Source organism: Microtus pennsylvanicus, chromosome 1 (assembly GCF_037038515.1).
Source record: "Microtus pennsylvanicus isolate mMicPen1 chromosome 1, mMicPen1.hap1, whole genome shotgun sequence".
In the NCBI taxonomy this organism is placed as follows: Eukaryota; Metazoa; Chordata; class Mammalia; order Rodentia; family Cricetidae; genus Microtus; species Microtus pennsylvanicus.
In genome coordinates, this window is record NC_134579.1 from 60,185,560 (window position 1) to 60,212,895 (window position 27,336).

The 27,336-nt window shown below is 39.9% G+C and overlaps 1 protein-coding gene across 1 annotated transcript in view; it reads right to left on the reverse strand.

Moving 5' to 3' along the window:
• The window catches only part of Ccdc14 (coiled-coil domain containing 14), a 37,681-nt gene that overhangs the window by 6,134 nt on the left and 4,211 nt on the right, over window positions 1–27,336 (reverse strand). Inside the window, exons 2-10 of the mRNA XM_075965385.1 lie at window positions 25,755–25,807; window positions 24,429–24,501; window positions 24,007–24,076; window positions 23,797–23,916; window positions 15,764–15,997; window positions 15,561–15,655; window positions 13,693–14,212; window positions 11,146–11,287; window positions 2,693–2,763 (exon numbers count right to left, since the gene is read on the reverse strand). Coding sequence (XP_075821500.1) covers window positions 2,693–2,763; window positions 11,146–11,287; window positions 13,693–14,212; window positions 15,561–15,655; window positions 15,764–15,997; window positions 23,797–23,916; window positions 24,007–24,076; window positions 24,429–24,501; window positions 25,755–25,807 — 1,378 coding nt within the window. The remainder of the gene's footprint in view (window positions 1–2,692; window positions 2,764–11,145; window positions 11,288–13,692; window positions 14,213–15,560; window positions 15,656–15,763; window positions 15,998–23,796; window positions 23,917–24,006; window positions 24,077–24,428; window positions 24,502–25,754; window positions 25,808–27,336) is intronic.

The window sequence follows — 27,336 nt, forward strand, 5'->3', positions numbered from 1 at the left end:
CCAGTAAAAAAATAAACAAAAAAAGATAAAGGTTACTTCCTCTGGATTAGGGAACAATCAATCAAGAGGACATTAAGATTTTGAATGTATGTCCCTGAATTCCTGGTGTACCCAACCTCATAAAACTAGATGTAAAGTCAGTGGCAGTGGCTGATTTCGGTATCCCACACTCACAGACACATAAGTCATCCTGACAAAAATTAAACAGAAATCAATACCTGATATTACAGGTCAAATGAACTTAACAGATATCTACAGAAAATCCCACTCAAACACTATAGAAATCACATTTTTTTCCCTCAGCAGCTCATAGAAAGTTCTCTAAAATAGATCATGTATTAGGATGCAAAAAAACTCTTGACAAATATAGGAATACTCAAACAATTCCTACAGTTATATATCGGATCACAATAGAGTAAGACTACAGATGAACAAGAGAAACCCCAGGGAATGCACAAACTCAGGTAGGGGAGGAGACAGACACCAGTAATCATACCTACAACTGGACCTGGTATGCCACAGTGCTGATCTTCTAGGCAAGATGTGCCCACTAAAAACTGTCGAACTGTAAGGGAGGCAGCCAACCACTTTCTGATTGGCTTTGAGCCCTGCTACACAGGAGGGAATTCGTACTGTAAACCTCATGACTAGAGAGGTGATAGGCCCTAGGGGGAACTTGCTTATTGTTGTTTTGCTATATGGTTATGCTGTCAAGCTATCCTCTGAAGATTTATGTTTATATTTATGGATCTATGCTGCTCTTGGCCGTGGTCAGAGAAACTTCTTTTTCTAGTGGGAAACAATGCAGAGACTCATAACTGATCAAAGTGCTGGAAATAAAAGACTAAGAATGTCAGACATAAATGTGACATTTATGCTAACCCCACTCCCCAGGTTCTGGGAAAACAGAAGAGGGGCAGAAAGAACCAGGAGCTAGAGGACGGGAAGGAACGCTGTGAACACAACATGGGCATTGCACTCGAGCTCACAGCAGCTATGGTTACCTGCATAAGACCAAACCAGTCAAAACCCTACCCTAATAGTGGAGAAACTGCAGGCCTGCCCGAACGGAGGAGCTCTTTGTAGTTGATGGATCCCTAGGGTTGAGTCATTTTCTTTGGGGGAATGCCGTCGGTATGCTGACTATGCTACAATAGAAGGACACACAGCCGACACACTTGGAGGCAACAATAATTCAACTCACTGGGGTTTTTAAGAAAAGAAGAGGGCATGAAGTTGGGCAGGGGATGTGTTGGGAAGTCTCCTGTGAGAGTCAGAAGTGTGGTATTGAGGGGTGGGAATAATGAAAATGCATGGTATATGTTCATGAAGTTCTCAAAGAATAAATAAAATTACATGAAAGTGTATGGCAACATTTTGTTTATCTAATGCAGTCTTAAGTGACTGCTTACTGTGTATGAATTACTAATAGAACCTGGGTATGCAACAGTGAGCAACACAGACAAGGTCCCTTTTCTCATGGAGCCTGTAGTAAGCAAATTATTATAAACAGTAATACTCTCCGAAGAAGTACACCAAGGTAAATGATTATGAGAATACAAAGAGGTAAGACGCTTAGAGAGGCAACTGCTGATTCCCACTTCCGTATGGCCTCCTCTCTGGCCTTCTTCCTACCCATACCCTTGTTAACAGCAGAACCAGAAAGACCTACCATAAATTACTCTGAAACTAGGCATTTTTGAAAAGTGCTTACTCTATTGGTTGCTCGGATTTTCCCCTGCTTTGCAAGAGGGTTATACATTAAAAGAAATAAGCTTGTTATGTCATGTATTACAAAAGAACTTTTCCCTATTTTGCTGATACTTTTTGAAAATATTTTTATCATTCAGAAATTGAAAAAAAATTCTAGGGCATCAATGTACTTCTTTGTAACATCACATTTACATTAGACTCAAGAAAAAAACTCCAAGAACATTCAAAATTGTTCTCATTTGTTCTTATGCTCTTGTTTTTCTCTGTGAAGCTCTGTGATCCATAAAGACAATTTGATATTCACCTTGTAATTCCAGCAACTGAGTAAGGATGGAGGATCAATTGAGCCAAGAAGCCGAAGAATAGCCTGAGCAACACAGTAAGACCCCCATTTAGAACAAATCATCAGAAAAAAGAGGGGTCATTTGACAATATCTGTCAAAACAGCCACTATATATACATTTTGGCTTAGCAATTTTCCTAGAAATCTCGCCTGTAAGATATGTATGTATGTGCAGACATTGGGACAGAGCTCTTCATTTCTCCTGTAAAATGTGTGCAGACATTGGGACAGAGATCTTCACTTCATTGTTGCTCACACTGTAGGAAAGGCTGAAAGCACCCAAGTATCTTTCAGAAGACCTTAAATATAGAAGAGTCGACAAGAAGAATACTTATGTCGTTATTTAAGATATGTCCATATTTATTAACTTGTTTTCTCTAGATAGGGTCTTACTGCATATACTTTTTGTTGGAGTAGTATTCGATATGTCGCCCAGGCTGGCCTTAAACTGTGGCAATCCTCCTACCTCACAAGTCCTGGGATTAAGATTAAATTATAAAACAGTTATTCCTAATTTTAAAGTTGATAAAGAGAGAAAACCCACTTAGACAAAGTAATTGAGAAAGCACAAGTCTGCACCAACATTTCCAGAGAGACAAGGACTTCTGTTTCATTTCTTAAAGTTCTTTTACCTACATTCAAGGTTACTAGGTGCCTTTGGAGTTTTCTCTTCTTCTCTGAGGCACTGGTTCAGACTTCTTAGCTGCCTAAAGGAAATAATGAAGACTTGTAAAAATCCTAAACTCATTTTACAGTTTACATCTGATACCCTATCAAAAATACATAAATTTACCAAAAAAGACAAATACTATCATCACCTGTCCATCTCAAATCCCAAACCAAACACAAGATCTAAATGAACAAAACAAAAAAGCCACACTATTCAGGGGTCCATTTTGAAAACAGCAGCCCCTGACCTGACAAGTACTTTTTATATCTATAGAACACACACACACACACACTCACACTTGAGACAAAGTCTCAATCAAATTTCCAAGGCTAGTCTTGAACTTGAAATCTTCCTGCCTCAGTAGCTGGATTACAGATCTGCACTACCAGAACCAGGACAGAGTGTTGCAGAACTACTGTTCAGGACACCATAACCCTGCCCCACGGTTTCCAAGACTGGCCTGGAACTCAGTACTGTAGCTCACAAGTGGCCTGAACTTTGGATTCTCCTACCTCAACCTTTCAAGTGCTGGGACAATACTCATGTTCCATCACATCCAGCTGTTTCCTTTGTTTTCCATATCTTTACCTTCACATCTCTTTTGAAATAATACGTGTGAGTGTATATACATTTACAGAATCTTTACTACTGTAGGTTACCTTTAAAAATAGCTGTCATTGCTGTCAACTAGAATACCTGTAGGTGTCAACTACCAGACATATTCCTGCTTCATGTCTGTAATACATTAACAACTTGGGACACATAATTTATGCCTTCAGCAATTTTATTATTAGATGGACACGTTCATTTTTAATAGCTACTTCATTAGAATGTTGGTATCAACTCTGTCTTCACAAACAAGAATATGTAAGTAGGTACTGATTAGGACAAAGCAAAAACTCTCTGGTATTTAATATCTTTCCAGGACTGGAAACTTTCTGAACTCAAGTATTTGATTTAGTTATTGAATCTAAAATGATAGTACCCTTACCAAATACCATTCACAAGTATTAATTCTTGATAGATTAGAGTTAAGAACACAAAATATACCAATAACACAAAATCCAACAACTCAAATTTTATAAGAAAACATAAATAATCTTTAACTAAGGAAGGCATCCCTAAGCAAGACTCAAAATCCAACATCCATCAAGTAAAGAATATAAAGATTAAACACATCACAATTTGAAGCTTGTTTTAGAATTGAAGTTCTGTAAAAAGATAAAATAAGCAATTTATCTAAGAAAGCTAAGTGATTAAGAAGCATCCAAGAAAGGCATTGCTTGAGGATAGGGGATGACTTACCACAGAAACAAAGGACCTGGGTTTGGATTCCTAGTGCTCACATGAGAAGTTGGGCATAGCGGCATGATACAACTGGCCTCTAGGTGTATACACAAATACATGAATATACAGAACACACACACGCATGCACACACACTCATACACTACAAAAATATAAAATAAAGGAAATAGTTCTTCATTAGTGACAGTATAGGGGAATTTTCTCAGTCAGTAGGAATTTATTGTAACCATTTGGATTACAGTTTGGCATCATCCAAGCTATAAAACATATATCTTTGACAAAATAGTTTTTAAAATTAATTTCATTTTATGTATATGGGTGTTTTGCCTGCATGTCTGTGCACCACATGTATGCCTGGTGCTAGTGAGGCCAAGCGGGGCCAAGTCAGACCCTCTGGAACTGGAGTCTTGCAAACCTGGGTCTTACGTGAGAGCAGCAAATGCCCTTAACCACTAAGCCATCTCTCCATCTCTGGAAAGTTGGTTTTACCCATAGGTTACTTACTCTGAGAAATAGCTATATAAATACAAAAGCATGTAAAACATTACAGATATATACAAGATATATAGTGTAATATTCGATGAGAACTGAAAACAACTTAAGATGTGATACACGTTATAGCTCATCCATATGATGAAATACTGATATACACTGAAAAATAATTAAATATACATATGTACTGCCATAGAAATATCACCACAAAGGGCTTGGGGCTAGCTCAGTGACAGTGCACTTTCAAAGCATGTACTAGACCTTGGGTTCAATATCCACCACTGGGGAAAAAAAACAAAAAAAAAAACAAAAAACCTCTAAGACACATTATAAAGTAGAAAAGAATAAGCAGCAGACAGAATGCTATTTTTTCCTAAAGGGTTCCCCTCAATAACAAAACATGCAGATCTAGAAAAGGCAGAACAGAGTGATGTCCCAGAATATAAAACACAATACCTCTTCTGGTATCTTCCAGAAAACTAGCAGGTACCTTATATGGGAAAATGCTTTTTTTTATCATCTTTTTGAATGCTGCTTTTCAGGTTCTTCTCCTTTAAAACATTAACCAATTTGAACTTTCTATCACTCGCTACAGCCTCTGACCCCCATCCTATTCTCTAAGTATTGCCTTCCTATGGTAAGGAGAGCCTGCAGAAGGTACAGTTGCAGGAGGGCTTGTGTAGCATGGGAGTTTGCTGGGCATGACCTCAGACCCAGTGCTTGGGAGGCAGAGACTGGCGCTCACTGACCAGCAAGCCTAGCAAAACAATAGTCTTCTGGTTCAGCTCCAGATCCTATCTTACAGGAATAAGATGAGCCATTGAGGAAGGAACTCAACATTTTCGTCTGGTCTCCACATGAGTATACCTGTACATAGAACTCATTCTCTGGTGTAGGAAGGTCTTCTTTTTTTTTTTTTTTTTGATTTTTCGAGACAGGGTTTATTCCTGTCCTGGAACTAGCTCTTGTAGACCAGGCTGGCCTCGAACTCACAGAGATCCGCCTGCCTCTGCCTCCCAAGTGCTGGGATTAAAGGCGTGCACCACCACCGCCCGGCGGAAGGTCTTCTTTTTATGTGTTACTTTCATTGGTTGAATAAAGAAAACTGCCTTGGCCTTTTGATAGGGCAGCCCTTAGATGGGCATGGTAGACAGAACAGAATGCTGGGAGAAAGGAGGCAGAGACAGAGAGCTGCCCACCACGAAGCTGCCAGGTTAGACATGCTGAATCTTTCCCGGTAAGCCACGACCTCGTGGTAATATACAGATTATTAAAAATGGGTTGAATCAATATGTGAGAGTTAGCCAATAAGAGGCTAGAGCTAATGGGCCAGGCAGTGTTTAAATGAATACAATTTGTGTGTTGTTATTTCAGGGTATAAGCTATCCAAGGTGGCCGGGAGCCTGGCAGCGGGAATGCAGCCCATCCCTCCTTTTACTAAAATTCTCTCTCTCTCTCTCTCTCTCTCTCTCTCTCTCTCTCTCTCTCTCTCTCTCTCTCATTCTCTTTCTCTCTTGACCCTGTCCTCTCTCAGTTCTGCGCCTGCAGCTTCATTCCTTTGGTTGACTCCTGTATCTTAGCCGAGGTGCACCCTGAAACTCCTCCCACATTGATGAAAACACTCCTTACCAGGAGCCACTCTTTTTTCTCTTATTCTCTGCTTTTTAAATTTTTGCTGTTTTATAAATACTAAAAATTAATAATAAAAATAATCTCTCAAGAATGGCTATTACATAAACTATTTTTAATGTGTTCAATTTAAATATATTTAATTTTAACCAAAGACAGATGACATTTAAGTAAATATGCTTTAATTGGTTTACTTTTATGTAACTGTTTGGAGATAAAGCCTATATACACTAATATACATATATTTAAAGTGCATTTTGTCATATGGTGTGATAAAACCTTCACAATAGTAAGATCCGCATCATTTGGAGTTTCCTTGGGCCAATTTCATACCCCTCCTTTCCTGGACACACAGCTAACCATGGTTTAGACTGTTTTCATTTCCTAGAGTTTTATAGATATGGAATCTTGAAATGAACACGCTGACATCCTGGCTTCTTCTACTCAGCATAACAATTCTCAAGTTCATCCGTTCTGCTGCATGTATCAACAATTCCTTTTTTAATTGCTGAATACCACTATGAACACCTGTCAACAGACATTTGTTTCCTATGAATATAAGTTTTTATGGACATATGTGCTTTCATTTCTGAGAAAATGCTGAAAAGTGGACTAACTAGATCATTCAACAAATTTACACATCATTTCGAAAAAAAACTCCCAAACTTGTTTCCAAAGTGCTCTTACCATTTTACATTCCAACTAGCCAAGATGGCTCCACATCCTCACTAAAAATGGTTTGTTCTTTTGATTGTTGCCATTCCAATGAGTATACCATGATGTTTCATTGTGCTCCTAACCTGCAGGTTCCTAGTGGTTGATGATGATAACTATCTTTTTGTGTTATTTGATTTCCATGCATTAAAATCCTAAGCTTCACTGATGTGGGATGCCCCCTCTGTATGCTGTGAATGTTTTATTACCATTGGTTAATAAAGAAGCTACTTTGGTCTATGGAAGGGCAGAATATGGCAAGGCGGGAAATGCAAGCATAGATACGAGGAGAAATAAGGCAGAGTTAGGGAGACGCCAGCAACGGCTAGAGGTGTAAGATCCTAAAGCATTACTGGTAGGTCATGGGCATGTGGCAACACACAGATTATTAGAAATGGTTCATTTATCTGTGGAGCTAGTCAGTAAGAAGCAGCGGTCAAACAATTATAATAAATATTAAACCTCCGAATGATTATTTTACAAGCAGCTGTAGGGACCAGCAGGCAGGAAAGAAACTGGTCCAGCAACACTGGATGGGACAGAGAAGATTTCTAGCTACACTTCACACATGCCATGCAAGAGATCTCCTACTAGGCCACATATGTCCTCAACCCAAGCCTTGTTTTGTTTGGTTGTATTTATTTATTTAGAGGGAGGGGTCTTCCTGTGTAGGGTTTCCATTGAATTTAGGATTACCCTTGCTTCTAACTTCCATGTTTCAAGTGCAGGTATGTGTTTCTGTGCCCAACTCTGTGTGTTTTCTGTAATAAAGTTCCTGTTCAAATATTTTACCCATTTTGAAAACAACACAAAATAGAGTTATAACATAGAATTTTAATTGTTCTGTGTTCAGTCTATATATAAGTTCTTTGTAAGATACATTTTGCACACTTTTTTCAAAGTCTGTTGGTGCCTCTTCATTTTGGGTTAACAGTATTTAAACTTTTGAAAAACAAAATTTGAAATTTTGAATTTCAATATAATTAATTCTTCTGATTTATATTTTGGGATTATTGAGGAATCTTCTCCAGTAAAAGATATAGGACCCTCCCTATGCTTACTCCCACCAGCTTTTGGGCTGTCATTCTTTGCAAGTTAACTTGTATATGGTATGATATAATGGTTGCAATTCATTTTTTAGCACATTTTAAAAGAGGACAGTGTGAGTGTGTGTATGTTGTACACACTCACATGTATGGAGGCACAAGTGCTGGTGCATATGCACCTACAGCGTGAATGAGCATGTGGAAGCCAGAGGTTCATGTTGGGTGTCTTTTCTGTTCTCTATTTTGCTGAGGAAGGGTCTCTCCCTGAACCCAGAGTTCACCGACTTTGCTAGTGTAGCTAGCAGCTTGCTCACAAACCCCTGTCTCTATCTCCCAAGCTAGAGGCCACTAGGGCCATATGGATTTTTTATGTAGGTGTTAAAGATACAAATGCAGATCCTCACACATGTGCAGCAAGTGATTTTTATCCCCAAGCCTCCAAAACATTATTTTTGAGCTTGAGCTTAGGGTATAAAGCAGTGGTAGAAAGCTTGCACAGTATATGCAAAGCCCCAGGATTCATTCCAGAACACCGAATCCCACACCTCCCCGCACACATATCAAGGGATGAAAAACAATAATGAGATACAAAATGTAAAGTGTTTAGACAAAGAAATAAGACAGGAGATGCTGAACTATTAATCCAGTAGAAACTAAAATGGGAAGGAGGGAAAAAAAACCCACAAAAGCCCCAAACCAATACAACAATTCAGTGTTCATATGACCCAAGTTTGAGTGGCCTGCAATAGTCTTACTTATTTCTCCAGACAACAGAATAAATCTAAATTTTCACACATTGGCTCTCCCACCACCTCTCCTCAACTCTGCCTGTTTGCTCTTAAACTGTTACGTTTTGTCTGGACTCTAATGAGCTTATATTTGAGTCTGCAATCAGGAAGTGATCATAAATCCTAAGTCACCTCACAAATATTAAGGTAGTCTCTAAACTGAAGGTTCTTAATATGATGTAACATTCTACTCTGAACCTCCATCAAAGATATTTTGGGATGCCCTAGGGGCTCCTATAGTTAGAGTCAACAAAACATTACAGATTACAGATATCTTGTGGGTTGGGAACAGAAAGAATAAATAAAAGACTACTGTGTTTCAAAAATCGCAGAAGATCTGGACATGAAAATGCCCAAAGTACTGGAAGCAAGGCATCCAGCAGTTTTTCTTTTCGCCACAAGATGGCGATGCACTAAGTTGTGTGGGGTGGGAAGGGAAAGGATCAGGTTTCTACTTAAAAACATGTGGTTTACAAATGTCTACAAGAAAAAAAAAATCACTTCTAAATAAGCCCACCCATTCTAGTTTTTATTTATAGTGAGATTTATGGATTATTTTTTTCCAAATAAAGATAAAAATAGTATAAAATTCCCACATGGCTACTGGAAGCCTTAGCCTATTCTAAGGAACTCTAACAAATTCATTTTTCAGTAATTTTATCCTCTAAAAGGTCAAGTAACTAACAGTGGCAAGAGAATGTTCTACAGTCTTTTTTACCTAAGGACAGAGAGCTAAAAATCTCTGCTGTCAATTAAACAGAAATGGATACCAGTTAAGTTCATTTTTCTAAGTCACCTTTAGAAAAGTTAAAAACAACTGGTGACAAAATAAAGGGTAAGTCTCCGTTTCATGAGGGGTTACAAATGAACTCCAGCAATTCTGGAATGTTCTGAGGGACGGAAGTGAGGACCAACGATACTTCCACGGAGACAAGCTAAGCGGATAATGTTCTCAGATAGGTTCTGGTATGCTTAAGGACCAATTATTGGATTATCACTCTTTTAAATAATAGGCACTTATTAGTATTATCCTTTTGTTCTGCAAAATACACGTGAAGAGTGACCCTTAATTAAGTCAGTGTCTATTTCCTCATGGAGTTACTGTAGAAACCCACAGCTAAGATCTGGGACTCTAAAATCAAATCACCTTGATTCCCTCAATTCCTAAATACACAAGTTTCAGCAAATCACATACCTTTCTGTGCCTTGGTCTCCTCCTCTCCAAATGGAAGTAGCATAATACTGTATAGAGCTACTGGGAGGACTCGAGTGACGGCGCATATGAAAAACAGCGGCCAGCACAGCACAAACACTCAATAGTAGCTGCTATCCATTCCACATTACTTAATCTTGATTTTAATATTGAAAGATTAATACTATTACAGGGATCCCTCAGATCAGGACTGGTGACAGTATGACATGTTATTACCATTTAAATGCAGCAACCCTATCCACAAATGACCTCTTAATGATCCTAAGCAAGGAAATCTCACTAGATGTCATCTCTGTGGGCTACAGACCCATGACTTTGAACTACTCTCCAACTAGGAATCCTTTACAGTCTTCAAGTTTCATGTAGGTCCCTGCAAGTCCCATCTATTCCCACGGTAACAGTCAGGGCGCATTCACAATGCAGAGCTGCAGAAGCATCTGAAAACAAACCCCAGAACAAAAACAACAACAGATCCTGGACTTAAGCTTTATTGGCCATCACAGGAACACCCAAAGTTAAAACAATACTGAGATTATATGGGTGATTTCCTCTACATTTCAAGATTACTTCACTGGTTTAAGTCTTTCTTAAGCAAATTAAGAATATAATTACAGTAAGTTAATAGGGCTAAAAAGAAAAAAGTATTTAAAAATTTAAGTAAGTTTTGTCCTATGTCTCACTATGTCAGGGCTACCAGCACTCAGCTCACCCTTATCCGGGTTCTCTTCCCTGACCACACGTTGCAGGCAATTTTATTAGGACACAGCATTTGACTGGTTTTAAGTTTAGACTACAAAATGTTAAGGACCAAGAAATGACTACTTCTGGTCCAAGACACGTAATATTCACACTCCCTGTCCCCATCTGTCTCCTGGAAAACATACTGAGACAGTAGCTTTGTAAAGTAGAAGGAATCTTTTCCCTTTTCTACACTTTTTCTGTGACTAAGACGTTTGTTACTGTAAAAAACTTAAGACTACCACACAAACTACACGAGGCAGGTACACCTCCTGGGTACATGCTAACAAGAGACATCAGGGATATTGGTGGGAGAAAATGTATCCTAGTGGGCAGAAGCAGTGGAAAGTTGAAGAATGCAGAATCCACTGGAAGATGAGAAAGGAAAGGCATAAACGTTGGAGCACTGCTCCGAGCTATCACACGTGGCATCTGTGTGCTGGCTGTGGAACTCCCGTACCTATAGACAACAGCACTAAGGAGCAAGTCTTACCTCCGCAGCTGAGCATTCTCACTTCGCAGTGGCTGCAGGGCCAGTGCTATTTCAACGTCGATGTTTGTGCGGCCACTCACTACTGAAAGCCCAGATATGCATGCCTCTACTTCTGTTACCAATCTCTGAACTTCCGAGTCCTCTATAAAAGACAGGTTAGTAAAAACAGTATTTAAAATTGAAAAGATTATTAGCATGTATTACTAAAAATCTTTATAGATAAATATATACCCATTATAGTTTTCATTACTCATGATTATTGTACAAATTCTATTTCCTTTATCTTGCTGTCTGTATTTGCTCACTCAGATCAATTCTAAAGAAGTTACACCAAGTAAGGAAAGATTAATCTTAAATCACAGTATTATATTTAGTGATTTTCTGGTTCAGTTAAGTGAAGTGGGAAACAGATTCACACATATCTCCTAGTTGATATTTATCAAAATCTATAGTGGACTTCATCATTGCTGTCGAAGTTTCCTATAATTGGCTACTCTATAAACATCAGTAATAAAATCTTTGATCTTGCATTAAAAAATATAGCTAATTTTGGGCCAGGCGGTGGTGGCGCATGCCTTTAATCCCAGCACTCAGGAGGATCAAATCACCTCAGGAGGCAGGTGGATCTTTGTGAGTTCAAGGGTGATTGATTTGGCAAAATATTGTAAGAGGGTTTCCTAGGACATGCCATTACTTAACTAAAAGCACTACTGTGACCCAGAGTACCCTCTCTTTTGTAGACAGCGGCTATGTTTACACATGGCCAACAGATGTAAGGAGTGAGTATCAGATCTTCTATCTTTTTTCTGTCCCTCCTTTCTCTCAAAGTGTTTACTTAAAATAATATTGCAAGGGTAATCAAGTTATAAAAATGTATTCAGGGCCACAAGTATTTGAACACTGATGAGAAGCACACGCACACAGTGGACAAGGATGTCCAGCAACTGAGCAGTCATCACTTTCTCTCGAGTGGCTCTGCTCACGGCTCTGAAGGTGAAGCGGTGGCTCAACCACTATGGCAGCTTTGACCTTAGTCATAGAAATTGTGTGATTTACTGCGTATAACATGTTTTGAATTATGTATGCGTAGTACAATAGCTAAATTTTGTTAACAGATATGCACTGCCTCATGTATGAATTTTTTGTAATGAGAAGGCTGGCAACCTAATCTCTGAGCAATTGAGAATTATATTGTATTGTTACTATAGTCAATGACCATACTACACATCAGATCTCTTGATTTTAGTCTTTCCTCCTCTCTAATTGAGATTTTTTTTTATTATAATATACTCTGGCCAACATTTCAATTACTTCACTCTTGAAGTCTAAATTTCTTCATAGTTAAATGGAACTAAAAAAACAGTCTGTCACTGGGTGACAGAGATCAGAATGAGATACTGTTATCCAAAACTCGTTTCCTTCCCGAGAGCGGAGACCATTACTGCATTGAGACTCGGGTAAGACGAGAGCACAGTGCTGGGCCCTGTGAGTACTCTAAGACCCCTAACACTGGCGCTGTCCCACACTGTTGCGAGCATGACTGAACATTTGGTTAAAGATGACAGAAGAGTGGTGGCGCACACCTTTAGTCCCAGTACTTGAGAGGCAGAGGCAGTCAGGCTTTTGTAGGTCCAGTCTGGGTCTACACAGCAAGTTCTGGGCCAGCCAGAACTATACAGTTAGTCCTTATTTCAAAAACAAAAACAAAAACAAGCCTGTCTAATTTGAGGCTCTGGAAACGTAACAATTTAAGCACACTTAACCTATACCTTAACTGTGCTGTTATTCCCAAGGACTTTAGAGTTCTGTATGTATGTCAGCCTGTATAAATGGCAGCTTTCTGTTAGCTTCACAATCAATTACTGCGCTTTCTACTCATAGCTCTGATATTTGCAATTCATTCCAAGCAAAAGCCACTACTTCAGAAAAATACATACACAATGAAAAAAACCAACTTGGTTCAAAAACATTTTATTGGTTTAAGAGAAAAATACTAAACACAAACTAAAAGGCCAGTAAGTGGCACTGGTTACTATGCAAAGTGAAATCTGTTGAACAATTTAACAGTCAGTTACAAAATAATGGAAGGAAATTTGGATCTTTGTTAAAGCGAAAAATAGTCATCTAACTACTATAATTTTCTTTCTATGGATTCTTGGTACTGGATCTTTTCAAGTCTGTTTGCATCAAGCAGAATGAATACACACTTGGAAGTGTTTGCTATTTCTCAATACATGTCAAGTCCCAGGAACCCCAGCACACAGGCAGTGGAGGAAGACCAGCAAAGACTAGTGGTCCAACATTACCTTCAGCTACACAAGCTGGAAGCCATCTTAGAATACATGAGACCCTGTCTCAGGAAACAAACAAAAGCCCCAAAATGTAAGACAACAAACAGAACTCTTTTCCTTACTGGGTTAAGACACAGTTCTGTGAAAAACAGCAGACACTCCTTAGCAATCACTGTCATTGGAATGACAGCCAGAAGACATACACTGCTATTAAGCATTATACCACATTACAGAAAAGTTTGAAACACTCATCTACCTTGTTCTGCGACCAGGGCCTTGAGCTCTCCCAACAAGCACTTGGCAATTCTGACTTTTTCAGCAGTTTGGCTCACGTTTTCTGCCTGCTGCACATTCCTGGCTATTTTTGCATCTTGCACATGTATGCTTAAATACTTTCCTTCGTTTGTGGTCTCTCCAATTTGTTCTCTGGCACATTTTTCTTCATTAGTGGCCAAGGAGGCTGGCTGCAATTGAGTGGGGCTTTGGTGTGCCTGACTGTCCGAGGGAACGTCTCTTCCATGAGCTGGAAACAGAGACACATATGTTTGGAAACACTTTCGCAGGTCTGCTTCCTTAGCTCTTTGTTGTGGCAGCATCCACGACAAATTAGCAAGAGTCGGCTGCTGAGGCGTGGGAAGAGCTGCTTCATCAGTGTGGGGAAGGCCACATGGAATTCCAGGAAGAACACTAGAGGAATTCTTGAGAACATCAGGGCAGTTCACAGAGCTTGCTTGATCTTGTGATGCAAGATGGTTATCGTCATCAGTCTGAACTCCCTAAGCAGGAAAAACAAAAGCCTTCAAAAGTATGAACAATCCACTAGTAGACTATTAAAAACACAAATCAGTAATATTAGAAAATCATTTTCTACCATTAAAAACCAATTTTGTGACTGTTCAGCTTACAAGCAAGCTGGATGTCTCCACTACACAACAAAGACTAGTTTTTCAGAGCTTAAGTAGCTCACTCTGCAACATGAGAATATTATAAGGTCATGATGAAAACAGATTGTTTACAAATACCATACATGCTTTAAAGGCATCAAAAAATTAGCCCACATTTGGACTGAAACAAATATTTTCACTTTGAGAAACATTACAAGAAGCAAGCTAAGAGACTGGAGAGACAGCACATCTGTAGGGTACTGCCACTATTGCAGAGAACCTGGTTCAGCTCCCAGAATCCACGTGGCTGCCCACAACCTTCTTTAACTCCAGTTCCAGGGGACCCAATGCCATCATGCATATGGTGCACGGACATACATGCAGGCAAATCTCCACAAAAAAATAAAAATAAAATGATTATTTTATTAAAAACCACATATACAGAACTTTAAGAAAGGTCTATTCAGTTAGGGATGTAGCTCAGTGGTAGTGTAAGGTGGTGGGCTCAATTTTTAGTAACAGAAATAAAAATGCATGTGTGTATATAGAATGTAAATGAACATGTTAAAATAATAAAACTAGCTGTTGGCTCAATATCAAATCAGAGACTAGTGATTTTATTATACAATTTAGCTCAAAGACATTTGTCTTATGAGAAAAATACCCATAAAACACAGCTTCAACTATATAAAAGGTATACTGTAATAAAAAGTCGTCAACTAGGTCTCGTGGTGCATACCTTTAATCCCAGCACTTGAGAGGCAGAAGCAGGTCTCTGTGAGTTCAAGGCCAGCCTGGTCTACAAAGTGAGTTCCAGGAGAGCCAGGGCAGTTTCTCAGAGAAACCTTGTCTCAAAAAACCAAATAAACAAAAGAGAGAGAGAGAGAAGCAGAGAGAAAGAAAACACAGTCATACTAACAATGTATTAAGTGAAAAAAAGCAGTATATAACTATATAAAACTATAGCTCTTATTTTAGAAAGACACAGAGTTAAATGAGTAAAGACACGCGTCACCAGGTGTTGGCTGTGCTTGGGTACCGGGTAAGTTTGGTTTCTTTCCTCAGGATTGCTTCTTAATAATACCTATGTTCTTAACAGGTAAAACTTTTCTAAGTCAGAAAATACACAAAATTGGTTTTACATCCTAGTACACTGGAGCGGTTAATTCAATATTCCATTGCTAAGATGACAATTTCTATAACCAAGTTGTTTCTTGTTTAGTATACAAACTATACCCACCGAGTGAACCATTAGAGGGCAGGACAGCTGCTGAGGTGACCAGACTGAAGTGGAAGTACAACAGCCATAACCAGAATGTGGTATTGCCTGAGACTCTAAAAGAAGTGAAAAAAAAAGTGTATGTATCATTCACATTTTATAGTGCTTATATAACAAAGTAATTTAATCACGGCTTACATTCACTATTCAAATATCATACTAACCTAAACCAGACACAGTATGACATGCAGTAGGCATTCTGCTGGGGCCATCTTTTGAAGCCAAGGTATTCATCAGTGACATTTGAGTCTGCACATGCTCACAGAGGGCTTGGTATATTATCGGTGAGTACATTCTATAATGGTCTCGTAATGACCAGTGCTGTGCTATGTCTGGTGTGTCTCTCTCACTTCCAGTTGAAGCTTCACTAGACATCCATTTCTTACTTTCTGAAGACACTAAAGTGGAGAAAGGAAGTAAGTTCTTAAATACGCATCTTCAACAACTTTTACTCTAGTATCTTGGGGGGGGGGAGACTCTCAGATGTAGTTCAACTGATCATATGCTTTATAGAAGGGCTTTACTCAACTCCCTGAAGAAAATCTTAAACTCTCCATTCAGGGCTACTTGGAAGCTCTCCCTTTAGTATCAACACCTGTAACGGGTATTATCACGAACGCTCGATAAGCTTCTTGCGCCCTGTCCTTTGTCCAGTTCTTCTCAGTGGAAAACAGAATAAGAAAGGCAGGACATTGTATAACTTTCTATGTTTTCATAGAAGGCCAACCAGTAAGAATAGTAGATAATCAAAATGCATAAATTCAATCTTCACCTAGTACTTAATGTTCGTTGTAATAATAGCAGCGGGCTACATTCCTGGAACCCGGCTAGCTTTATCAGAAGAAATAATTACACAGAAACTGTATTCTTTTAAACACTGCTTGGCTCATTAGTTATAACCTCTTATTGGCTAGCTCTTACATATTGATCTAACCCATTTCTAATATTCTGTGTAGCACCACAAGGTGGCTTACCAGGAAAGATCTTAACCTGCGTCTGTCTGGAGTGGGAGAATCATGGCGACTGCCTGACTCGGCTTCTTTCTCCCAGCATTCTGTTCTGTCTACTCCGCCTACCTAATTTTCTGTCCTATCAGGGCCAAGGCAGTCTCTTTATTTAACCAATGAAATTAACACAAAACAGAAGACTCTCCCCCATCAAATGTTTCCCAAAGTCTGACCAGCACCTACTTCCCAGCTCTCTTGGAACCGCAACTTGAATGATACATCACTAGGGTAGCAGAAAACCCAGGAAGCCTGGCTTGCCTGCTATAACATTGCTTGTGATGAACTATCTCTTCCAATCCCCCCACCAAGGCTCACATAAGTGTTCCTCATATGAGTCTAGTGATGACTATTCTTCACCATCTCAGAGCACAGTGTCTACTTAGATCATAATACGATACATATATTGGTCTGTGTTACTTATGTTTTATTATCTTTGCCCTCTGACTAAACTCTAGCTTCTCTAAGCAGGGCTGATTTTGCACTTCATTATTAAAGTCTTCTCTAGTGTATGTGCAAAGCATATACCTGGTATTAATAAGCTAAAGAATGAAAAAGACCTTGATACAGCAATGTCCTACAACCAGTATAAAAGGAATCTAGATTCCTTTATTTTTAATTTTTGGCTTTTTGAAACAGGGTTTCTCTATGTATCTTTGTCCTAGAACTCACTCTGTACACTAGGCTGTCCTTGAACTCACAGAGATCCTCCAGCCTCTGCCTCCCAAGTGCTAGGATTAAAGGTGTGTGCCACCACATCCAACTACTTTCTTTTTTTTCTTTTTTCTTTTCTTTTAAGGACTTTAACCTTTTTCTTTTCTCTCCCAAGCCTACATATATTTTTAAATACACTGTAAATTGTTTATAAACTTTTTCTTCTGAAACTATCTTTACTGTATCTTTTTTTCTGACCATATGAGTCTTTAATTTGCTAAACAATATGGCCAAGATTAAAGCTGTGGCTTTGGTGGCTGGATCCAGCCCATTCCTTGGCTTTATGAGATTTCAGCCTCTTGGCAGAGGTACTGGCTGAAGCCATGTTTATTGCCACAACTCTATGGCATTTCAAGGTCCCTGCCACCACCAAAAAGCATGCAGTCAGTTTTTCTTCAACACCATTTAAGTGTTTCATGGCAGGACCTCTTAAAAGAGCTGCAAGATTTTGCAGCTAATGCTGAGTCGGGAAGCCTCTCTTAAGTGAGAGTGCTTGCCTCTAGCAAGCAGAGCCCACCCAAGAAAGTGCTGCTATCAATAAGCCATGCTTAACTCTATTCTTTTTTGTCTAGAATTACTTTCCAAGTTCTGTCAGGCTTTATGTGGATGCAGTTGTCCATGTGGGCACCATTCTGTTGTCTGAAGTTTCTGTCCTGCCCAGTTCCTGCAGTCGTTAAGTCCCAAAGAAATCACAGAGGTCTACATTAGTTATAAACTGATTGTCCTAGTAGCTCAGACTTCTTATTAACTTTTTTAACTTATATTAGCCCATTATTCTTGTCTATGTTAGCCATGTGGCTCAGTACCTTATTCAGTGAGGTAGTCATATCTTGCTTCTTCTGTGACTGGGTCATCAAAAGAAAGTCTAGATTCTGTTTCTCTGTCTAACAAGACCCCCCCATCCCCTACTGTTTGCTAAATAGCATTAACAGAAATGAGCATATAGATATGAAATAGACTTTGAAAAATAGCTTGGAATGGCACCTACAAAAGACACATCCAAGCTATGACACAATTCCACTTCCACACACAGCATTTATGGCTACTAAAGAACACATACTAAAATGTTCACTTACTAGCTGAGTACCCTTGAGGATATGCCTAACCTTTCTTTACCTCCTCATTCTTATTAGAAAAAAGGTTAAAAGAATGGTTTTTAAAAATGATTAAAAGAATACAGTTTCTTCAAAGCAGAGTGGGTTTAGGGTTGCTGAAGACTTTGAGGCCTGACTCCTATTCTGATATAATATTGTTACTTCTGCAGGAATCTGTAACCCGAATAATAAAAACCCAGAGACAGATATTGGGGTTCAACTTGAAGATCAGAAAAGCAAAACAGCCAGCCACTAGAAAGACCTTGTGCCTCTACCAAATCTTCAGACTGAAAAGGCAACCCTGCAATACTCTCCAACAACCTGACTCCACACTCCACTGAGTTCCTGACTCTTCCCTTTTATATTCCTCTCTCCATCCAGTCATACAGCTCCTGTCTCCACCTCCATAGTGCTGGGATTGTATGATCCCAACTGCTCAGATCACCTTTGTGTGAGCTCTGTTTCTCTTTTAGACAGATTCAATCTTGTATAGACCAGGGTGTCCTTGAACTCACAAAGATCTGTCTGCTTCTGTCTCCTGGGATTCAAGGTGTATGTCATCACTCCCTGGCATGTATGGCTGACTAGTGTGGCTGCTTTGCACTCTGATCTTCAGGCAAGCTTTATTTATTAAAACACAAATAGTATACCACGAAGGAAGCATAGGTGAGATGACAAAGTCCTTACAAAAATGAATTCAGATACCTCCGTCTTTCCATGCCTGCTGCATCTGCATGGAAAGTCACCTCACAGACCCAAGTGCGACAGAAGGCAGGTGCAGTTTTTGCAGGCCCTGTCCCCATCTTTCCCGGGAAGAAGCCCAAACTCTGTCTCTTGCTGCTATGCAGGAGACTATCACAGCGGCAAGTCTTCAAAACCAGTACTCTTACGAAGACTGCATGGACTGCTAGAGAGGACAGCTGCATGCAATGCCTGAACGTGGAGGAACATGCTATGTGAGATTCACAAGGAGACAAAGATAATTTTCTAAAGATGGAAAGAAGATGTTGTTTGCTCTAATCCAACCCTCAGGAACACAAGGCTCACAGACACTCACATTGAAACAGTTATGGTAAAGCTCCTAACCAAACAGGATCTTGTGAGGCAACATCCAAGAAAACTAGAGAAATCTAAAGAAGGGAGCTGAAAAATCGACTGATGGATTTGGAGTCTCTTCAACAACCAAACAACACGATATGCTGTTTAACGATGTGAGAAGTTCAGTGTTTAGAAAGTGAATCTTTAAATTCTGATAGGCATTACTGGGGTGTGGAGAACCCAAAGGTTCATTTTTGGGAAACCCTACTAGGAGGTGATTGTGAACTCTTCAAACTGCACTCTAGAAGCCTGATAGAATTCTCAGATAAGACAGAGCCTGGGGCCTGGGGAGACAGCTAAGTGGGTAAAGTGCTTGCCACTCAAGCAGCCACTTAAAAACCCAGGCATAGCCACAGGCATCAGGGACCCCAGTGTTGGGGAGTAAGAGACAAGAGGATCCCCAGGGCTCGCTGGTCAGCTGGTCAGTCTAGCTAGAGGAACAAACTCTAGGTTTAGTGAAAAAGCTGCCTCAACAAATAAGATGGGAGGGAGTGAAGAAAACCTGTGCTGCGTGCATGTAGCCCTGGGTTCAAGCCCCAGAGCTACCAAATAGATGAGCAAGATGAGGGGCGACGGGACATCTGACAGCAGCCTCTCTCACGCGCACACGCACTCAAGAGCTGAGACCCATCTCTTCTTTCATGTGAGGATAGGATAATCATTAGTCTCCTCCACCTCCTGAATGTTTCCTCACTAGATGGAAACCCCAGGAAAGGTTGGTATATTCTATAATTTTGAGAGTAGAAAAGGAATTTGCTTAACATCATCAATCACCACCTCACATCAAGGTTCCCTACTTACTCCTTCAATTTCCCTGTCATTCTTTCATTCCGTCCCCAAAGCTGGTCACACATCATAAAAACCTGACTGTCTAGGTACTCCTTATCTGAAGGAGCCCTCTCAGTTAAAATGAACCAATACTGTACTTGTCTTTTTCTACTTTAATGTAATCTCATTGTTATTAAACACAGAGTAAAATACAAATAAAAATCACCAACATCAAGACACTTGGGCTATAAATAACATTTGGCAAGAACAGTATGTGGTACACAGTAAAAACTCAACATGTCATATCATCAAATAGTTTCAAACTGGCCAGATAAGTAAATATTTCATGTTAATAATTCAATCTTGCTATCTAAAAAATATACTTCCAAACATGATCCCTCTGAGACAATTTAAATCCAGAGCAATAAGTTGGACAGTGATGGCGCACGCCTTTAATCCTTGCTCTCAGAGGCAGAAGCAAGCGGATCTCTGTGAGTTCAAGGCCAGCCTGGTCTACAAGAGCTAGTTCCATGACAGGCTCCAAAACTATAGAGAAAGCCTGTGTCAAAAAACTAAAAACCAAACAAACAAACAAACAAAAAAATCCAAAGCAATAATGGATCTTCTCTACCAGATGAGCCACAACAAAATTAGCTAATAATTTCCTATAAAGTACCAGTTTTTATTGAAAATACAATTTTATAATAAACAAAATAGGAAATATCCTCTAAAAATACTTTCGCTTTGAAGTCTAAGGTGAAACACAGGAGATTTTTGTACACAACCACAGAGGACACAGCCTTGTCCTTTCCTTTAGAGTCCTAGGCCTCTCTTTTTAGACTTCCTTTGGTTCCTTAAGAACTATCTAACCTGAGGAGTTCTGATTTCATGCTCATGGGCCCAAGTTCTCCAGTCATTAGCTCTCCTCCACCTTCTCTCTGTAGTCTCTCAGTCACCTGAGCGACACATCCTGCCCTGTCTCTGCCAGCAGATGTCACCGCTCACACAAATTAACAAACTCCACACAAGCTTCCTTCTTAAAAGGCCAGAGTCAACATTTAAGGCTTACTGAGCTAGCGGTCTCTGTCGCAGCTACTCAGTGCCACCAGGGCAGCACAAACGCAGCCATGGAGAATATATGAACAGCAGACTCCAACAAAACTTTAGTTACAAAATAAACCTAAATATTATTTTTAAAAACACAACTGGCTATATGGTACTGACCTAGTTAAGACTGTCCAACAGAAACAAAATATAAGCAATATATGTAATTTAAAATTTTAAGTAGTCACATTACAAAGTTAAAAGGATGACTTACTTTCCATGTGTTACTTAAATGTAGCCAGAGCTGGGGCTGCAACTCAATAGTATAGCTCTTGACTAGCATGTAGAAGGCCTTGGGTTTGACCCTCAACACCATAAAAATAAATAAGGAAATGTAGCAAGAATACTAACATTTCACTATGTAATGCCCAGAACAAAACACTTTCTGTATTCAATCTTCAAAATTCAGCATATATTTTACACAAAGCATACCTTAAACCAGATGCTAATCAGAGATATTTCATCTCCATTTAGACTGAATATAATTTGTAGTTAAAAGAGTAGATTTACACACGCAAATTATTCCAAAATTCTTAGTTTTATAATTGCATCAATATCAGTTTTCAAATTTAGTAAAATTCCAGCCTAGGGGTTGCAATGGTAGCTCAGTCAGTGAAGTGCCTACTGCAAAAACACAAGAGCCTGAGTCTGGATCCCTAGAACCGGGCAAGGGCTGACAGCATGGCCCTTAACCCTAGCCTAGGGAAGCAGGGACAGGGGGATCCCTGAAGGTCACTGCCAGCCAGCTTAGTCAAACCCACAAGCTTCAGGTTCAGTGAGGGGGGGAGTGAATAAGGAAAGACAGATACCATGTGTATGCACATGGGTACACAGCCACAGTAATCATGTGTGTGCGCGCGCGCACACACGCGCACACACACACGCACACACACACACACACACACACACACACTCAGCCCATTGGTTGTATTAGTCACAGTGTAGGGAAACACAATACACGGTGAAAGGTCTCCAAAATGAAAGCCTGAAGGAAGCTGTTTTTCTGGCTTTCACTCTTAACTGATGATCAGATGGGATGACAATGTTCAGTCCTTCCACTTCCATTTTCTAGGCTTTTTGCTTATACCTTATCTCTTAATATCTTGGGAGACTGTCTTACATGATTTTTAAAATTTTTCCCCTTGTGCTAAATGTAAGCATGCACTTATGTACTAAATGACATTTTGACCCATCTGAAGAATACAACTAGCTGATTTCACCCACAATTCCCATTGTAATATGATTTGATTACTCTGCACTGTACACATGTGTGGAAACATTTGACTGTACCTCATAAGTATGTATAATTCCATGTTAATTTAAGAATGGACTTCATAATGTAGACTGTTTCAACTGTCTTATGCTACAGGTCTTTAAAAGACAATATTCTCAAAATATTTCCTCAATCACTACACTTAATTTTCAGCAAGGATAGCCATGAAAGTATAAACTACCATGTCTCTGGATACATTTAATGTCAATCATTGGCAGGTGTTTTTGCCATATATCCTAACTGCACAGTTCAACAAGATTACTCTTTAACTAACTTAAATTATATGCACACAAGTTAATTTTAAAATAACTATTATATGTAAGTACATACCCCAAATGCAACCAGTTTGTGATTAGCTATGAAAACAAGGAATATGCCAGGCATAGTGGCACACACTTTGAATCATAGTACTCGGGAGGAAGAGGCAGGCAGATCTCTGAGTTTAGGCCAATCTGGTCTACAAATGAGTTCCAGGCCAGCCAAGGGCTACACAGTGAGATCCTGTTTCAAACAATCAAGCAAACAAACAATGGCAGTGTAAACAAAGCTGACTGTACACTTCCTAACATCATTCGGTTGGAAATTTCTATACTGCACACCCAGAAAAGAACCTCAGCCCCTGCTTGGAAGAAAGTGACAGCTAGCAGAGTGACTATCTGGCAATGAAGAGCTGACTATAGAAAAAGAAGCAGAAGTACACACTTAAACCAAATAAAATAAAAATCAAAGACAACTGCTTCATCCTGATAATTTATCGAAATCCCAGAATTAAGTTATCTTTAAGGGCTGGAGAGACAGCTCAGTCAATAAAGTGTGTGCTGCCCAAGAACAAGGGTATGAGTTCAAATCCCCAGCAATCGTGTGAAAAGTTGAGCACAGTGGTGCCTGCACTCCCAGTGCTGGAGAAGCAGAGACAGGGGGATCCCTAGCGTGCTGGTCAACCCTCTAGCAGAACCAGTAAACTTCATGTTCAGGAAAGAGACCTCGTTGCAACAGTGGAGATTAACTGAGGGACATGCCTGGCATTGCGCGCGCGCATGCGTGCACACACACACAAATACGCTCTACACGCACACATGTACATAAACACATAACGCACTCTCAGATGCACAACCTTTAAGTAAATATGGGGAAATGCTTACATATCTCTTTTCGAACCACTGAAGGAGTATGTTTTCCAGGTCCTTTCTTTTTAGCTCTGCAGGTTTTGCCTTCTAAAGGTCTGGCATTGCACCTGTGTTCCGAATATACTATTTCCGAGCCTGTTAATAATAAAACACAAACTTCTGTAAACATTAGGAAGAACAGTTCATTGATAAAAGGTGATCAGCAAAGAACTTTAAACATAAAACCTGAATCTTCATTTTTCAAAATGTCCCGCAGCAAAGAAGCACAGCCATCAAGTCCCTGCACAGTCTCCGTCTGCAAGAAGAGGGTTGCTTAGAGATAATACACCCTGCCACTTCAAATGCATCTCTTTTCTTTTTCTTTTTTGGTCTTTCAAGGCAGGGCTTCTTTGTGTAGCCCTGGCTCTCCTGGAACTGAGTCTATAGACCAGGCCAAGATCTATCTGCTTCTGCCTCCCAAGCACTGGGATTAAAGGTGTGCACCACCACTGTCTGGCTCAAATACATTTCTCAACAGCCGACGTACTTCCTTGGTGCAAACCATACTTTACCTTTGGACTGTATGCAGTCCCACTTCTTAGCTTTTACCTGAGGACTAATTAAAATAGCATATTGTATCCATTCACTTGGCTTATTGTATCCATTACCTGACTTTCCGAATCAGAATAAACAGGACAGGCAGAATCTGCATTTAAATGTGCTACTTTCCTTGGGTGGGTCCTAGAAAACAAAGTAGATAACCCAAAATATGTAATTAATCACTTCCTTTCCAGTAAAGATTGAAGAATAAAGTTTATCTAACCACACATGAAATGAACACACTGTGGATATTATGAGGACTACTAGACACTAAAATCACTCAGTCAGGTTGGTATGACCCACGTGGTGATGCAATATTCTGAGAACATCTCTTCTGTTCTAAAAGACTGGAACTTTTACTGGACCTCACAGCCAGAGTGAATAATAAACCTTGAGATCACGTAAGACTAAGACTGCTCTCCTACTGTGTGTGCAGACCGTTTGTCTAACCTGCCTTTAAGAGAAGCACCCAAACTAACTGCCTTGGATTTCCCTGTAATCAACTTTTACAACCTAAGCGAATACACAGCTGCAATCTTATACCCTCTTCCATGCCCCTGACCCGTGCCCATGTGTATCATTTGCTGAAAACCCAAAACACAGAAGTTGAAAGCAACTTTCTAAAATCCACCACGTAAAGGCTGGAAGTAACTATTATGGATGCTGGCTGATAACAATGTTGTCTGGTCAGCTGGAGTGACATAATCCCTTGTAAAACTCTGCTAAAGATTTCCATAAAGTATCCTACTCCTTCCCCCATGTGATGCTTTCTGTACTTTTCAAGAACCTTCCTAGATATGGACGGAGGGGGGAGGACTTAGGACTTACCACAGGGCAGGGAACCCTGACTGCTCTTTGGACTGGAGAGGGAGGGGGAGAGGAGTGGGGGGAGGGGGAGAGGTGTGGGAGGAGGGGGAGAAGGGTGGGAGGAGGGGGAGAAGGGTGGGAGGAGGGGGAGGGAAATGGGAGGCTGGGAGGAGGTGGAAACTTTTTTGTCTCCTTTTCTCAATAAAAAAAAAAGAAATTCAGAGCAAAATCCTGTTTTTATACACAGACACATAAAACAGACAGACACGGGGACACATTCACAAGACAGCCTTCAGGCAGGCACAGATTCAGATTCATAAAACAGAGGATGGAAGACACAGGGAATTTGATGTAGAGAATTCAAATCTGGACTCACTCTTGGTGCTTTTCTTCTCAGTGTGACACCGACGTATTATCAGTGAATTAGACTTAATCACTAATGATTTATAATTTGCATAACAACTAACTACTTGGAGAGGCACAGCCCACTTACTTATTTTCCAGGGGTTGGCAAAATACAGTCAAGCCCTAAGACCTGAAGATGTACCTAAGAGTTCCTGAACTTAGAAACTTTGAGAAGTACTCACCCTTTCTTTCCATGTGTTAACTTAGATCCCGGATACCTTCCTGAAGATATCACCTATGACATAATAAATTATATTACAATAGATATATATTTCTTGTTCTATTAGGTTGGCATCCTGACATTCCTGAAATATTTTTTTTTCACAAAGCCAAATTGAATCATAGTCCCCACTGCCTGGCAACCATTTTTCTACTCTCTAAAACATTTGGCTTTAGAAACCACTTCTAAATGGAATATCTGTCCTGCTGTGACTAGCAGAGCATCTTTAACCCTCATCCATACTGCAGCATAAACCCAAACTTCCTTTCTTTTATGAGGCTGACTATTCCATTTCATGTAGGTAGCATGCCACTTACTTTTTATAAATGGGAAATATCTTAAAACTGCACAATTATAATTTAGCTCTTATGCAATAAATGTGTTCTATAAGCAATGTGAGGAAAGCAGCACACACATTTATTCCTTTAGATTACTTCTTACGTCTGTAAAGAAAACTCAAATTATTTTGAAGTCAAAAGGACCTATTACTACTATATTAGGACTGTACTCTTTCCTTGAGCATGTTCTAGTCTCCAAGTTCTCTGATCATGTAACCCAAATACAGGACTAAGGGGTCCGGAAGGGCTTTAGGGAAGAGCGCTCGTCCAGCACAACAAAGCCAGGGAGACAGCTCAAACTGACGGCAGCTCAAGCATGAGGAACTGAGGTCAAATCCCCAGCATCTACATAAAAGCCAGGCTCTAGCCGGGTGGTGGTGGCGCACGCCTTTAATCCTAGCACTCTGGAGGCAGAGGCAGGTGGATCTCTGTGAGTTCGAGGCCAGCCTGGTCTACAAGAACTAGTTTCAAGACAGGAACCAAAATCTACGGAGAAACCCTGTCCCGAAAAATCAAAAAAAAAAAAAAGCCAGGCTCTAGGGTCCCTGTCCACCACCCTAGCAATGGAGTCGAGGATGGACCCCCGGATTCTGGGGGGATCACTGGCCAGCCAGTCAAACCAAAATAGTGGAGAGCTCCAGGTTCAGTCAGAGATCCTGTCTCAAAAAATAAAGTGAAGAACGTTAGAAAACTGACCTGACCTCCCCACACATATGCAGAGGTGATTACACCCATTCACATGCACTAAAAAGTAAAAGCTTTCTTCAGAACTCCGGCTCTGCCTTCTAACTTCTTAGATGGCTCTACAAAACTAGCACACTAAAAACTTCCTTGCTGGGCAGTGGTGGTGCACGCCTTTAATCCCAGCGTTCAGGAAGCAGAGACGGGAGGGTCTCTGAGTTCAAGGCCAACCTGGTCTACAGAGCAAGTTCCAGGACAACCATGTATGGATGGTCATACAGAAACCCTGCCTCAACAACAAAAAAACAAAAAAGGAAAAAGAAAAGAGAAAACAAACCCTGCTTTTATCTAGATCTACTTCGCTTATTCTTTTTAAACTCAAATAACAATTTTATGTTTGCATTTTACTAATATAGGCGGGCTAGCTTTACTAAAGAAAAGATGTTCATTGCTTTTATATGCACTCCGCATCTTGGAAGCTGTGTAAGAAGGTTGTCTTCAGAGAGGAAAACTGAGTATCTGAAG